The sequence below is a fragment of the Lutjanus erythropterus genome, chromosome 7 (genome assembly GCF_056507025.1).
Source record: "Lutjanus erythropterus isolate fLutEry1 chromosome 7, fLutEry1.hap2, whole genome shotgun sequence".
Taxonomy (NCBI): Eukaryota; Metazoa; Chordata; class Actinopteri; order Lutjaniformes; family Lutjanidae; genus Lutjanus; species Lutjanus erythropterus.
This window is the reverse complement of record NC_139323.1, coordinates 18,384,375-18,398,410: the sequence shown is the minus strand read 5'-3', so window position 1 is coordinate 18,398,410 and position 14,036 is coordinate 18,384,375. Positions and strand designations below refer to the sequence as shown.

The window sequence follows — 14,036 nt, the reverse complement described above, 5'->3', positions numbered from 1 at the left end:
TTCATAATTATATTTCCGAGATAGCAGGGATAGACTACAAACTCTGTCCCGAACTACACATACTAGGGAACCCTAAAGCTATCAGCCACATGGCAAAACCTTTAGCTAACTGGGTCCAGACAAGCGTCATGATTGGAAAACACATAATAAAGAGGAAGTGGAAAGATGCAGTGGGCCCTTTATTTCAGGAATGGGTCTCAGATCTAGGTAAGGTGGCAGCGTTTGAGAAAATATCATACAGTCTGATGAATGAGGCAGAGAACTATAATGATAAATGGGGAAAATTTCTGCAATTCCACTCATTACATGACAGGCTCATTTCCATTTCCACTGTTTCTGTATATATATATATGTATATGGATTTTTTTTTTCATAACCTGCAGCATTTATGATTTTTTGAAGTACGTAGGGTGATGTGGTGATGGCGCTTAACAAGTGAGCATATAGACATTATAATATGGACACTATTTCAGTGTTTAGGAATTATAATCCCTCATGCAACAGTGGTACAGTGGACATTGGACAAACCTTTATGCTGAAGTTCCTACTTCAGTCACACCAACACTTCCTTGGGTTTCCTGTTTTGTTTTGTTGTATTTGTTGTGTTTCTGTTGGGTCATTGTGCCCACTGCTCTTTTGTTTTTGTTTTTTTTATGGCTGGAGGTGGTTTGTTCTTGTATTGTAAAGACAAAAACATAATAAAAACTTAAGTCACAAAACAAAACAAAACAAAACAAACAAAAAAAATCACACAACACTGACAAAAGGCTTCCCATGAATCTGCAATCAGGTGAACTAGCTAACTCACTGTGCAGCACCTAAACATAACAAGGGAACTATTTCGCTGCTGGTCAATTAGCTGAATTATTATACCAAGTTTACTAACACTGTTGTGAGCCACGTGGATGGACATGGCTCATAACTTCATTAGAAAGAGACTCTGACAGACCCACCTTAGAAATCACTGACGAAATTGCAGAGGATTAGGCTAACAAAAATTAAAAAATGCTATAACTGCTGCTAGCCTAGCAGCTATAGCAGCTATAGGTGAGCGCAAGCAAGAGAAGACCCAAAAATATTCAATGAAATATATGTAGTTGGGGGTCCCTGCTCCGTCCCCCTGTCAGCCAAGGGGACCATGGACTGAAAAATATCAAAGACATGTTTCAAAAGATTTAATGTGGGCTTAAACTTCTTCCTTTCATAGGAGTAGAAATTTTGTTTCAGTGTTGTTGTTTAAGAGAGGGGGAAAGCAGTATATCAGCAGATAATCAAGATTGCCCAATCAGTATCAGTCTTGGCCATGAAAAAGTGGTATCAAACCAAATACATTTATAACACAGCAGGAGTTCAATCATTTACTAAGTGATAAAGGGGTATGAAGATAATTAACTATCAACTATGGGCTCAAATTATGAAGCAGTAGAGTTCAAATGATTCTTTCATGACTGATGCATGCTTACAGACACTGTCTATCATGTCTACACATCTTTTATCTATCTATTTGGAACTCAACTGTGAAAAAAAAACTAAATTGTTTCCTGTGCTTTTGTTGAGAAGGCACATTAAAGTGAAAAGGACTGTGGAGACATCGCTATGTTGAGATTGTTGTGCTCAGAAACAAGGAAGTTGGCAAGTTTAATCTGTGGTTGAGTGGTTAATAGGTGTGCCTCCATATGGCACAACTTTATTGTAATCATTTGCTGAATAATTTACCTGAATGTGGACAGCTGAAGGTTTCCCCCTTCCAGAGAATCCTAAAAATTAATATCATTCATGAATCATATTATGACTGAGAATTCAGGGCCATATATCATCACATCAGCATTTATAAATATGAGAAAGTTCTCTCTGTCTCTCTCTCTCTCTCTCTCTCTCCCTCTGACCATTTCCTTGACCTCAGATTTTCTCTTGAGGCAACAACAGGCTGAGTCATGAGGGAAGCACAAGAGGAAATGTTTGCCATGCTTGACACATTTCCACATTTGGTTTCCTTTTTATTCTTTTCCAGATATTCTTATGAATACCTTCAGTATAGCGAGGCTTATTTTTTCATAAGGAAAGCACTTTCCATACAGTTACTCACTGTGGAGATGATCACACCACTAAAACATTTCCTGACACATGACTGGTTGTGCCTGGCACAAGGAGATACAGAGATATAGACATGACTCGTGAGAGCTGTTATGACCCCATTTATTAACTATATTTTAAATTTGCAACCATTTAATTTTCAAGCTCACAAATAATGACAAGTCAGGTTCACAGGTTCATGGTGAGCAAAGTAAGTTAAGAAGCAAAGTAAATGATCTCAACAAAAGATCATAGGTCAACAAAACTTTGTTTAGTTTATGTCAAAACTCAAAGATTTGACTTTGATTCTTTTTTTTTCTTTCACAGTATAGCTTCAATGTTATTTTGAGATTGGGGGCAGCAGGTGCAGTATTTACAGCTCATGAGGCAACAGAAAGGGAAACAAAACGTCACATTATCAACATATATCTTAATGACCTTTAGAAGAGACAATATTTGTAATAAAATTGAATTGTTCTTTGTTTGTTGATTGCTTGTTATTATATCGTTTTCTAAAAATTCGAATCATGTGATAACGTACTAAACAGATTAAATATATTAAACTGAAAGACATCTGTGAATCACACGCAAGCAAAGCACCAGCACATCTTCATACACTGGCCTACTTTTCCTGTTTTTCCCATGCCCTGACAATGACGGCCACATTGAAGCACAGGGTTCCAATGAAGAGGATTACTGAGACAGCAATAACACACACTTGGCCTGCATTGAGCTTCTTCTGAAATGCAAAGGTGCAGTGGTGAAACACAGACATGAACTTACTTTTTACTGTGATACATGATTTGTTCCGGTGTGTATTCTATAATTGCCATGACAATATAAACATGTTATATTGTCTTGATGTGAACAGCCACTCACCTTTGTCCTGGATCTTTCTGAAGCACCTGTAACAGAAAATAATGACCAATATTATTTTCTTCTTCATAATATTCCATAGTTTATTTTATGCATATTATATTCAAGCAACATTATACAACAAGTCATTCACCTGTCTTGTTTGTCCCCAGTATTGCATTTTCATAACAATTAAATACATTGGTCCTATTTGCAGACAGGAAAATGAACACTGCGTAAATAATCATCACTTTCACAAGCCAAGAGTCTTTCCTCTTCTTTGTTAAGTCTTCAATCTTCAAAACACCAACAAAGACGGCAGCAACTGTGTGTAAAACAGATTTGGAAATTAAAACAGAGAAATAAACAGGCAATGTAAAGTATCTGAAGAGTTGCAGGCTGTGACATTGGTAGTCTTATCATTTTTGGAAATCTGCTTATTTGACTTCTTGGCCAGATAAGAAGATAAATACCACTCTCATATTTGTTGGGTAAATATACAGCTATGGCCAGCAGCCTTAGCCTTAACTTAAAACAGACAGAATTAGCCAGGCTCTGTCCAAAACTCACTTCTAATGTTTATTAATTAACACATTATATCTCATTTGTTTAATCCATACAGAAATCAAGTGCCAGTTTGCAGTTTTGGGTTATGTTTCTTGACCTGGAGCTGTAACTGACAAGATATATAATGTTAATTTGTGAAATTTTATGGTGCCAGTCAGTGGATTTTGTTACCTTTGGACAGAAACAGGCTAAGTATTTTCCTCTGTTTCCAGTTTTTGTGCTAAGCTAACCAGTTGCCGGCTGTAGCCATTTATATACTCGACAGGTGTGTTATCAATCTTCTCATCTTTTTTCCCACAGGCACTATCACCTAATCCTTTAATCTCATCCCAATACTGTACTCAATAAAACAGCTAGAAATCCTAATGTTAACAGAGACAAGAGATGGATGACAGAAAAGTATGAGTCTTGAACATCTGCCCATGGATCACAATTTTTGGAGGGGGGTCAAATTTCCCTGTTTCATGCACTGGGTGGTGGTTGTGGTGGCAGTGATGGGGTTTAGACATGGTGTTTACTACTTATTTCATTCCTGACTTGTCTTGTAACACATGACAAACACTATGTGGACATAGTAACAAAGTTAAAAACAAAATAACAAGGTTAAAACTTAACTTTCACTGGAGGGGTTCTTTTAAACAATGCTAATAAGCATATTAACAAAATACCAAAGTATTTCTTCAAATACATCAAACAGATCTTTTCACAGAGCAAAATGAATGCAGTAAAGTTTATAATAGTGAAGATTAAAATGAAATATATCTTACATGAAAAAGTCATGTGGATAACAGAACACACTTGGTCAGCATAGTCAAAGATGTCCTTTCTAGAACCAAGCACAAGAGAAACAAAAACAGCTGTGCACCAAGTGTTGATTTAAGAATCAAGTCAAATATTCAGGCAGAAAAAAAACTGTTGAACTTACAGTTCATGACTGGGTTCAATGGGCAGGCAGTTGATTACCAGGTCTATGATACTAATCACTAACGCCACACACACAAGAGCAGTCAGCGTGACCTGAACACACACACACAGAGAAGGAGACGCACATACAGAAACACCCATTAAAAATAACCTGGAACAATTCTGGAGTTTGGACGTTGATATAGACAAATGTTGTGCACCTCTTATTATTACTCACTCCGATGTAATCATCCTCACGAAGCAAGACCAGGACTGATATTTTAATTGCTGCGCAAAGCACACAACACAATATCTTTGATGCCTACAAAAGAAATACATTGCACATTTATTATCTTAATCAGTCAGAATACTTAATATTCAGTCATTGTTTGTTTTAAAAGCACACATAGATAACTACAGGATACTGTCTGAAAATGCAAATGCCATTTAGCATTTATAGCCTAATTGGCAATGGTCTTTTACATAAAAAAAATACATTTAAAGGGGATGAGAAGATCTAGACACAGTTGCTATGACAACACTAGCCCCCAGAACTCATGCCATACCTTAATTCCACAACGAGAAAAGTGGTTGTCGGTTCTAGTGGCCTTGTATATTATGTCTGATTCCTGAAGAAAGGAAGAGTGAGATAAGTCTTTTTGATAACAGCATCTTGCTATGCTACAGCTTTGCTGAGACTACTCTGCAATGGTATTTACTACGTAACATGACTTTATAACTAGCATACCTGTTTCACGCAGTCAATAAAAAGGTCGATATCCATCAGTGTAACAACTGTCAGCAGCTAAAGAAACAAGACAGAGAAACAATGAAGAGTTGAGTAAATAAAACATTTGAAATGTATAGATAGATTTCTGCACAATGTCAGAAAACAATCAATCAAATCCACCTTTGTGTTCCGGGATAAATTTGTCATGCTCCATTCTGCTGTACTTGACTTAGCAGTGCTTGTAGCACTTGGCACTGTAGTACCTGTTGTACTACTTGGATTTGTAACACTCTGTACTGCAGAACTTGTTTTTGCACTTGGCTTTGTAGTGCTTGTAGTATTTGTCACTGTGGTACTTGTAGTGGTATGTGCCTTTGCAGTACTTGTAGTACTTGACACTGTAGTACTTGTTGTATTACTTGGATTTGCAGTATTTATAACACTTCTCACTGTAGTACTTGTTGTACTACTTGGATTTGTAGTACTTGGTACTGTAGTACTACTTGGATTTGTAGTATTTGGCACTGTAGAACTTGTTGTACTACTTGGATTTTTAGTACTTGGTACTGTAGTACTTGTTGTACTACTTGGATTTGTAGTACTTGGCACTGTAGAACTTGTTTTAGTACTTGGATTTGTAGCACTTGGTCCTGTAGTACTTGTTGTACTACTTGTATTTGTAGTGCTTGGTGCTGTAGTACATGCTGTAGTACTTGCCACTGTAGGGTCGTCCGGATGTTTTCTAGGAGTAGGAGTTGTACTACTTGGATTTTTAGTACTTGTCACTGTAGTACTTGTTGTATTACTTGGATTTGTAGTACTTGTCACTGTAGTACTTGTTGTATTACTTGGATTTGTAGTACTTGGCACTGTGGTACTTATTGTAGTGCTTGATTGAGTTGTTGTTGTTGTTGTTGGTGGTGATGTAGTGGTTAGAATTAAAGATACATTCTTTTCCACTGGTTTCCAGAATACGCTGTAAGACTGAAGAAATGTGGCTCTGAAACATACCAGACAGGCACAGATGAGATGTTAATGTAAATTCTATTGCTCCACATTGCAATATTTAAAAAAGAAACTGAGCCTGGTCAAAATTATTTTGGACTTTTGGAAGTCAGTCAAAGTGTATGAATACCTGAAAGTAATAGTGTCTACTTCTTCTCCCTGTGCTGTCCAGTTAACTTTGATCATATCCTTTATGGAATTTTTTGTTTGAGTAACTGCCTGAGGAGAGAGACAAAAGTAAGGCATTACATCCAAAGCCTGATGAGGCTTTGACCTTGAATTTCAGCTTCAAATTCATGTACAGTGTTAATTAAAATTAAGATTTAAAGTAAGAGTTGCTCAATTAAATGCATTCACCACAAATCCTACCTCAGAGCTCTGACATCCTGTTAAAGAACATGACAGGTATTCAGTCTGACTGGGGTCAAGCAGGATAAATTTTCCAACAGGACAGCTTTTGCCCACTATGTTTTTCTTTCGAGCCTCCAACATAAATCCCATGAATCTTGCTGTATTGCTTTTGAGGGAAACTGGAAAATGATTTGAAGATTCATCAGGGCAAACGCAGAGCAACAGAAAATGAAGACAGACATAGTAGTGTTGCACTTAGTGAATGTCCAAGATCAAATACAGACGTGGATTAGGTACACATGAAGAATTTGAGACAGAATTGACACATCCTAAGCCCCGCCTCGTTTCACTCTGTGCTCCAATAACAGTTGAACAAGCTTGGTACCCAGTTTAACCTTGGCAAATGTTCTCATTTCCTGTTTCCTATGTGCTAGGCTTGTCTATGTTGTCAATCTCCTGTCTGACATCCAGCCAGGAAAATCACACAGAGGAAATAACAAAACAAATCTCTCGAGTGTCGCAGATCTTGGGTTCTCTTGTTGACATGACCTGGCCGCCAGGATTATGTTTCTGAAAACATTTTAAATGAGAAATAGGTATAGGAACAGGATCTTAGTAGCAACTGATAAAGCATTCCCTGATTTCTCATCATTTTACTCTAAAATGGACCACAATTTACAAAATGAACATCATGCAGTATTAAAGAAGACTTGAAACTACAGATTGAGACCATAAACTCATTTGGAAACCATTGACTGAGGTCATGCGTTAAGTGAGAAGTAGGATGATTTTTATATACACAACTCAATACAATCTAACGGGAATTGCCCCCTGCTGGCCATTAGAAAAAAATGCAGGTTTATGGCACTTCCACATTGACTTCACTATTCGGACCCAGAAGCTCCATCCACTTAAAATTAAATTTTCACATGTGGCCCTAATTCTCTTCTGAAATCGATAGTGATAGATAAGCTTTCAAGAAAAGGTACCCAATAGTCTGTTTACCTGTCAAAGGCTGTCCATGGATGACCTCCTCAACTTCAATATCAAATGGTGGGACACCACTCTGAGGAGGAAGGTTTACCCCTTTTCTCGGATGTTCGGGTAACATTGATTCACACGACTGTGGGAAGCCACCACTTGAATACCCATGCACCTTTGTAATGATGCTAAGGCCAATCAAACTCCACAGCCACATCTGAAAAACAAGTGTGCAGTGCCACCGGTAAATGCCATAAAACAAAATTTGAATGTGTCTTTTTCAGCTTTCTTTATAAGCATCCAGTGTCTGGGGATTAATAACCCCTTTTAGGGAGTGGACATCATGACACACTGTCCCAGTTTTTTGAACAAAGCAGAGCTACAATTCATTGTTCGCCCAATGTGGATGTAAAGTCAGCCCTTTAATCTTATAGGCATTGTTTGATTTGTTAGTTTGCCAGGAGGCAGCACCAACACAAAGACTTTCACTCTCAAAATCACTCAAAATATGACATATATGAGTAAATCTTGTTTAGAAATTAAATTCAAATTTAAACCTGGATCATAGCATTTTTAAGACCTCTGTAGGAAATAATGAAATATACAAACATAGGAAAAACTTTTTATCTTACCTTGGAATGAAGTATTTGTGCTCAGCACCCAACACTATGAAACCATAAGTTAAGTTTAAAACTGCTGCTAAGTCTCCTTAAGAAAAACCCAAGAAACCTTAGAAATGTTTTTACAGCAACGGATCCTCGGACAGACAGTTAGGTATGCAGTCTGTGTTAGAGAGCAGGGCAACAACTCAGTGTTGTGAATCAGGAAGTTAATCTAAATGCTCAGCTGAACCCGCCCACACACAGCTAAAATAATAAATCCAAGTACAGTTTATCTCTTATGAGACCTGTATCTTGGTTCCAGTGAAAAACATTTCCTTGAATAATACCTCAGACGTGTGCCAAGTATGGCTCATTGCAGTATTAGAGTCTTTTCAGAGCACATTATACAAATGCCTGATAGGCAAAAAAATTACCCAGTCGCAACAGGTGCAAACAGTCACTGCTAACTATACAACCTTTTTTGGTCTTGTCTAGAATTAACTGATTTCTGTGCTCACAGCTGGGTGTTTTCACAAGGGTGCCTGATGTTTTCAGCAGGAAAAAAAAACACTTTGGACACAAGGCCTTAAAATGTCACTGCTCCATCATTAGAGCATGAGTCGATCTGATTAGAATTACATTTGTGTATTCAATTAAATTATTGTGCAGCTTAGATGTAGGCTGCTCTTACGGTGTGCATGAGTTTTAGCCTTATTCTTTCAGCTGCACCCGATGGTGTCAAACTGACTTGGGAGAGAAATATATAATTTAATCCATTCTAATCAATGTATTAAATTATATACATGCACGTGCAGCTGTCTCTTTTTTATATGGTTACATTTAGAATAATGCACCAGTCGGTCATAAAACAGACTTACTTCAGAGCAAATAAAAAAGAAATATAAAAACATAATTCAAAGCGGTCAGGTGGCTTACTTATAAGTACAACAATTACAACAAGTACTAGGCTTTAGTGCTTCAATCAGTCTTTTATTTTTCTAGTAAAAATGAGGGTAAGTTGAGGGGTCTAGCAAAATGAAGTATTACTTCAATTTATTATTGTTGACAGCATCAATCAAAGAAAAATAACCAGTCATTACAAGAACAATTCTTAAACAAATAAACATGTGAAGTCTACATCCAGTCGATGGATCCAAAAATCTTTCCTTTGGTTAAGTTTCTGTATTCTTTGTTAATGTGTTCAATGTCCTTGATGCACGATATAAAGAATCATTAGCACTGTGGATTTCACTAAAGTGAGGAAATTCCAGTTCCTAATTCTGCATATTTATGCTTGACCAGGGGAAGCCTTAAGTACCTTTTGTTATGGCCTATGTAGAAAAAGCCTTCCACACATGAACAAAATGGTTTTCTCATATATTTACAATTTATATGGGCATTTATCCTTCATTTATGACACATGATAATGTTTTTTTTTCTCTCATATCAGTTGTTTCTGTTTCATGTCTTTCACTGTTATATTTATCTGGGTGGTGATTTATGTGCTTGCTTCCCACTGGCTGGTATAAGTGTGGTTACACCTGTGTTTATTTAAAGGCCTGACAAAGACGTACAGTGTTGGCATTGTAAGTGATTTAACCATTACAATAAAGGCTTTTTGTTACCTCTTATTTTTCGGAGTGCTTGGATTGCTGTCCTATTTGTCCCGTTTAAGATTGGACCATATGTAAAATGTCTGTTCCTGACCATAGAAAATAAACGAAATGAAAAAAAAAATATTTTATTACTATTTAATAGATACAAATCTATGCAGATTGTTGAAAATAGCTATTCATTATAAAAAACAACAACAACAACATGTCAGTTTAAAAAATGTCATTGTGTTTTTTATTTAAATGCAGGGAAATATTTTTACATTGCATTTAACCAAGTAGGACAGGTAAAGGGCAGAGTATTTTTGAAATGTTTAACATTATTATCCATTAAGTTCTATTCTACACTCTAAACAGCCACTTACTGCTGTAATGAGATTACTTGGATGAATGCGTACTGCACACACTCTATGGGCTGCAGCAGCAAACTTCATTGCATTACACATTGCACAAAATTTACAGAATAAATCAGTAATATGTGAAAACTGAGGCTAACACAAATGAAAGTAATATAATTTAGGAATTATTTTAAATTAAATGAACAAATGAATTATATTTTTACATGTCAATGAAAAATACAACACAAAAATCTCTTTTTAAAGTGTCAGTAACTAATTTTATGTAACAATTCACATCCCATACATGTAACATATTATGACCACGGACATAAATAAAGATGGACAATGCATCTCACATTTGTCTTGTTACATCTTTTACATTTTTTTTCATCCCTTTATGCCTTTTTCATCTTGTAATGCTGTTTTTGTCTCATTACGTGTGATATGCACTGATGGATACTAATAGATACACCAAAGGAACGATCTTTTCTATCTCATCCATTTCAGTTGAAATCGATCTTGATGTTGGTGCAATGATGCAAAATAAAAAAGTACTTACAATTCCGCTTAAAATGCATTAAAACTAAAGAAAGGAGCATGTTTTGAAAATGTACAAAAAAGAAAAGAAAAATTCAAATAAAGTTAAAATAAATGAAAACTTTACTTATGTACAGTAATAAAATATTTGTATTCACCTCTGGTTTTATATATATCCATGATTATGACAAAGGTGTAACTCAGACACACACACACAGCAATAAACAGCATAAGTCTCATTTGAATATTGTGAATAATGAGTTTACTGGTGCATATGAACCCATTCCTATATTTTTCCTGAGATCAAATGCACACTGAACTTAGTAGTGCAACAGAAAATGCAAGGAAATGATAGATTTGAACAGCAACTAGTACATTGAACCACGTGAGAAGGGTTGTGTTCTAATCTCCTGTTCTTCAGCTGGACTTTGGCGAATAAACATTCGATGCAACATTGACTTCAAATGACGCCTAAACTTCACACCAACAAATGCATAAAAAACAGGGTTCAGGCAGCAGTGGGAGAATGCAATGAGCCTGCACACATAAAATGCATAGTCGAGCTGGATACTTGTTTCACAGTGTTTAAATGGTGCAACCAAATTGTCGGACAGAAGCCTCAGAAAGATGACCACATTATATGGCACCCAGCCGAGGAAGAACACAGCCACGATGCAGAATACCAACTTCACTGCTCTGTTCTTTGTGTGAGATCTTGTTCTTCTGATTCTCCCCAGGATTTGAATGTAACAGAAAGCCATGATTGCAAAAGCAAGCAAGAAGAAAATATTCTGCTGGGAGACGCCAATGCTTTTCAACAGGGTGGTTTCGTACTCACAGCCCAGGGAGTCTTCACCCTCGTGGTGGATTGGGACGAGGGCGCTGTAGAGCAGAGACGGCATGGCTGCTCCAATGCTCATCATCCACAGCAGGATGGACACAAAAATCCCAGTGCTGAGTCGCTGTGTGCTCAGGTCCGAGAGCGGGTGGACCACGGCTAGGTACCTGTAGATGGTCATGATGGTGAGGAAGAGGACACTGCTGTAAAACCCGGTGAAGAAGACAAAAGTCACAATTTTGCACAGGTGCTCTGAAAACAACCACCCCCAGATGTGGTAAACCGCCCAGAAGGGAAGACCAGTAGTGAAGACGAGGTCAGAGATGGCCAGGTTGAGGATAAAAATGTTGGTGAGAGACTTGAGGTTTTCGTACAAAGCCAGGATCACAAGGACGAGGATGTTTCCCACGAGGCTCAGTATGAACACGACAGAGAAGAACACTGGGACAGCGATGGATCCAAATCTGACCACATCACGTTTTTCACAGACTTCATCGTCATAGTCACCTTCTTCGGCATAGTCATAAAGGCTGTCATTGGTCCGATTATTCATAGGGACATGTTGGGGGTCAAAATAGTCATTCATTGCTGTTAAAGTGGATCCTAGAAAAGAAATACAGAATTACTACGTGCATTACTGTTGTAATTTTCATCTTAGACACCAAGTGATTTATTTGAGTCATTTCAGTGTTTGTACTATCTTGGGGTGCTATAATGGTTCCACTTGGAACCCTTCCAGAAAGTTCTACCTAGAACTCAACATGAAGGGTTATACCTAGAACCGTCTGTGAAAGGTATCACCTAGAGCGCCCTATGAGAGTTTCTACAAATAATTCTTCTATGGTGTAATGGTTCCACCCAGAACTCTGTCTGGGGACTCTATCCAGAACTGTTCCACCTTCTGTGTTATCAAGGACCCACCCAGGTTCTACTGAGAAACTTTTAATATTCCAAGGGTTTATTTAGAACCCACCAAGGGGGTTCAGCAAAACCCAAGCAACTCTTTATTCCCTAAAGGGTTCTCTTGATGAAAAGTGTTCTTAATGCAGCCCTTAGTCTTACAAAGAACCCTGGACAAGCCCATTCTTTAAAAAAAAGGGTTCTTTAGAAACAGTTCTGGATAGAAGAATTTTAGCCCTTCAGGAAGAATCCTTCTGGAACCCTTATTTCTTAGAGTGTATAATTTGTACTCTCAAATTACCACTACTGTTTAAATAGCTGGTCACAGGCCAACTGTAGTACTCTGACACCACTTGAGTTACTGTAGAAATAAGCATTTAAAACATAAGATAAAAAAAAATCAAATCACTTCAATCACTGCAGAATTTAAAAAAATGTCAGAGTTAGTAGTTAGTTAGGATGACCTACTAAAATATACAGGGGAAAAATAGCCTTTGGACTAATTCTGGCAATGTCTATCATGTCTCAACTAAACAAATTCACAGAGCCTTCACACTCCGCCCAACAACCCTGCTTTGTGAAATACCCAGTTATAACAACTGAAAAACAGTGGCCAGGTAGACAAAAATACTGAATTTGTCAAAAAAAGAAGCCTATAAAGTGTGTGTGATTGTTAAAAAAACATAATACAGACTGATAATTGTATAAAAAGTTCCTAAAATATCAGGAAAACTAATCTCTGATGCAATATTCACAGGAAATAACCTGCTCAAAATTAATCCAAATCGCTTTCCAAAAATTGTCTGCAGTGACTGTGTTCATTTTTTGGGCTCATTGAACATCTATCATTTGTTCTGTACTGTCCTTGTTATGCATTAAATTTAATAAGAGATATACATAAAATATGTCAGTGTCATTGGTTTACTCAATGATAAAAAAAGGCTGAGGGAAAAAAGGTTGGGGCCACTGGTTTAATGCAAACCAGCAGAGACAAGGAGGGTAAGAACAGAAATAATAACAAAGGTCTTTCAACAGTGATTCCTAGGAAAGATGCACTTCATGACAGGTTACACTGGAACTCCTTCTATGAGAAAAAAAAAGCAATAAAGCACTGTAGAGCCAAAAAAGAGACCTACCTCTTGCTTGATGGGACTGATGTGTTGTTGGGTGTGGTGCCTTCTGTCTACTCCAAAGAGAGCGAGTAGCTTTAATAATCTGGTGTGACGAATTTTGTTCTCTCTTCCTATTTCTTCTATACCTGACGTGTTTTACCCAATAATGAGCTCAGTTCACCTGGGCCTGTGGTCTTCTGGGGAAGGCACATTGCCATTGCCGTCATGAAATCAAAAAAAAAATCTCAACTCAATGCTTTAATGTTTCTTATACAGTTGTAGTACTTTCAGCCACATATCATGGCCCTCGTCAGCAGATATATTTTGCTCAGATGTCATGAAGATATATAGTAGAGCCCTGATCTATATGACCACCTGTTATAATATGACCAACTGAGCTGTATCCATAACAACAGTCTGACGAAGGGTGGGAGATGTGGCTGAAAGCAGTTTCAACAGGGATGAACTAAGAATTTAATGTATCAACATCAAATAAAACCAGTAGAACCAGTTCAAAACTACTTTCATGGTGGGATACCGGGGACTAGGAAGGAAAAGTACCTTCCAGGTATATCAATGCAATAGAAAACATAAGAGTTAAGTTTTGATGTTTATGTTAATTACACGGGGT

General features: G+C 37.3%; 2 protein-coding genes across 2 annotated transcripts; both read right to left on the bottom strand.

Moving 5' to 3' along the window:
- Positions 1-2,561: 2,561 nt before the first annotated feature.
- LOC146323886 (uncharacterized) lies at positions 2,562-6,160 on the bottom strand (the record flags this gene model as incomplete). Its single annotated transcript, XM_084723249.1, has 8 exons — positions 2,562-2,812; positions 2,953-2,978; positions 3,083-3,253; positions 4,263-4,321; positions 4,421-4,512; positions 4,637-4,720; positions 4,965-5,096; positions 5,219-6,160. Coding segments are annotated over 8 exons (1,623 nt in total), but the record flags the coding sequence as incomplete, so codon positions are not given.
- A 4,322-nt stretch (positions 6,161-10,482) lies between these two features.
- On the bottom strand, positions 10,483-13,954 carry xcr1a.1 (chemokine (C motif) receptor 1a, duplicate 1). Its single transcript, XM_084723030.1, has 2 exons — positions 13,430-13,954; positions 10,483-11,996 (listed from the first exon to the last, which is right to left on the bottom strand). The coding sequence occupies exon 2, from the start codon at positions 11,977-11,979 to the stop codon at positions 10,924-10,926; it is 1,056 nt and encodes a 351-aa protein (XP_084579156.1). The 5' UTR covers positions 11,980-11,996; positions 13,430-13,954; the 3' UTR covers positions 10,483-10,923.
- Positions 13,955-14,036: the final 82 nt, after the last annotated feature.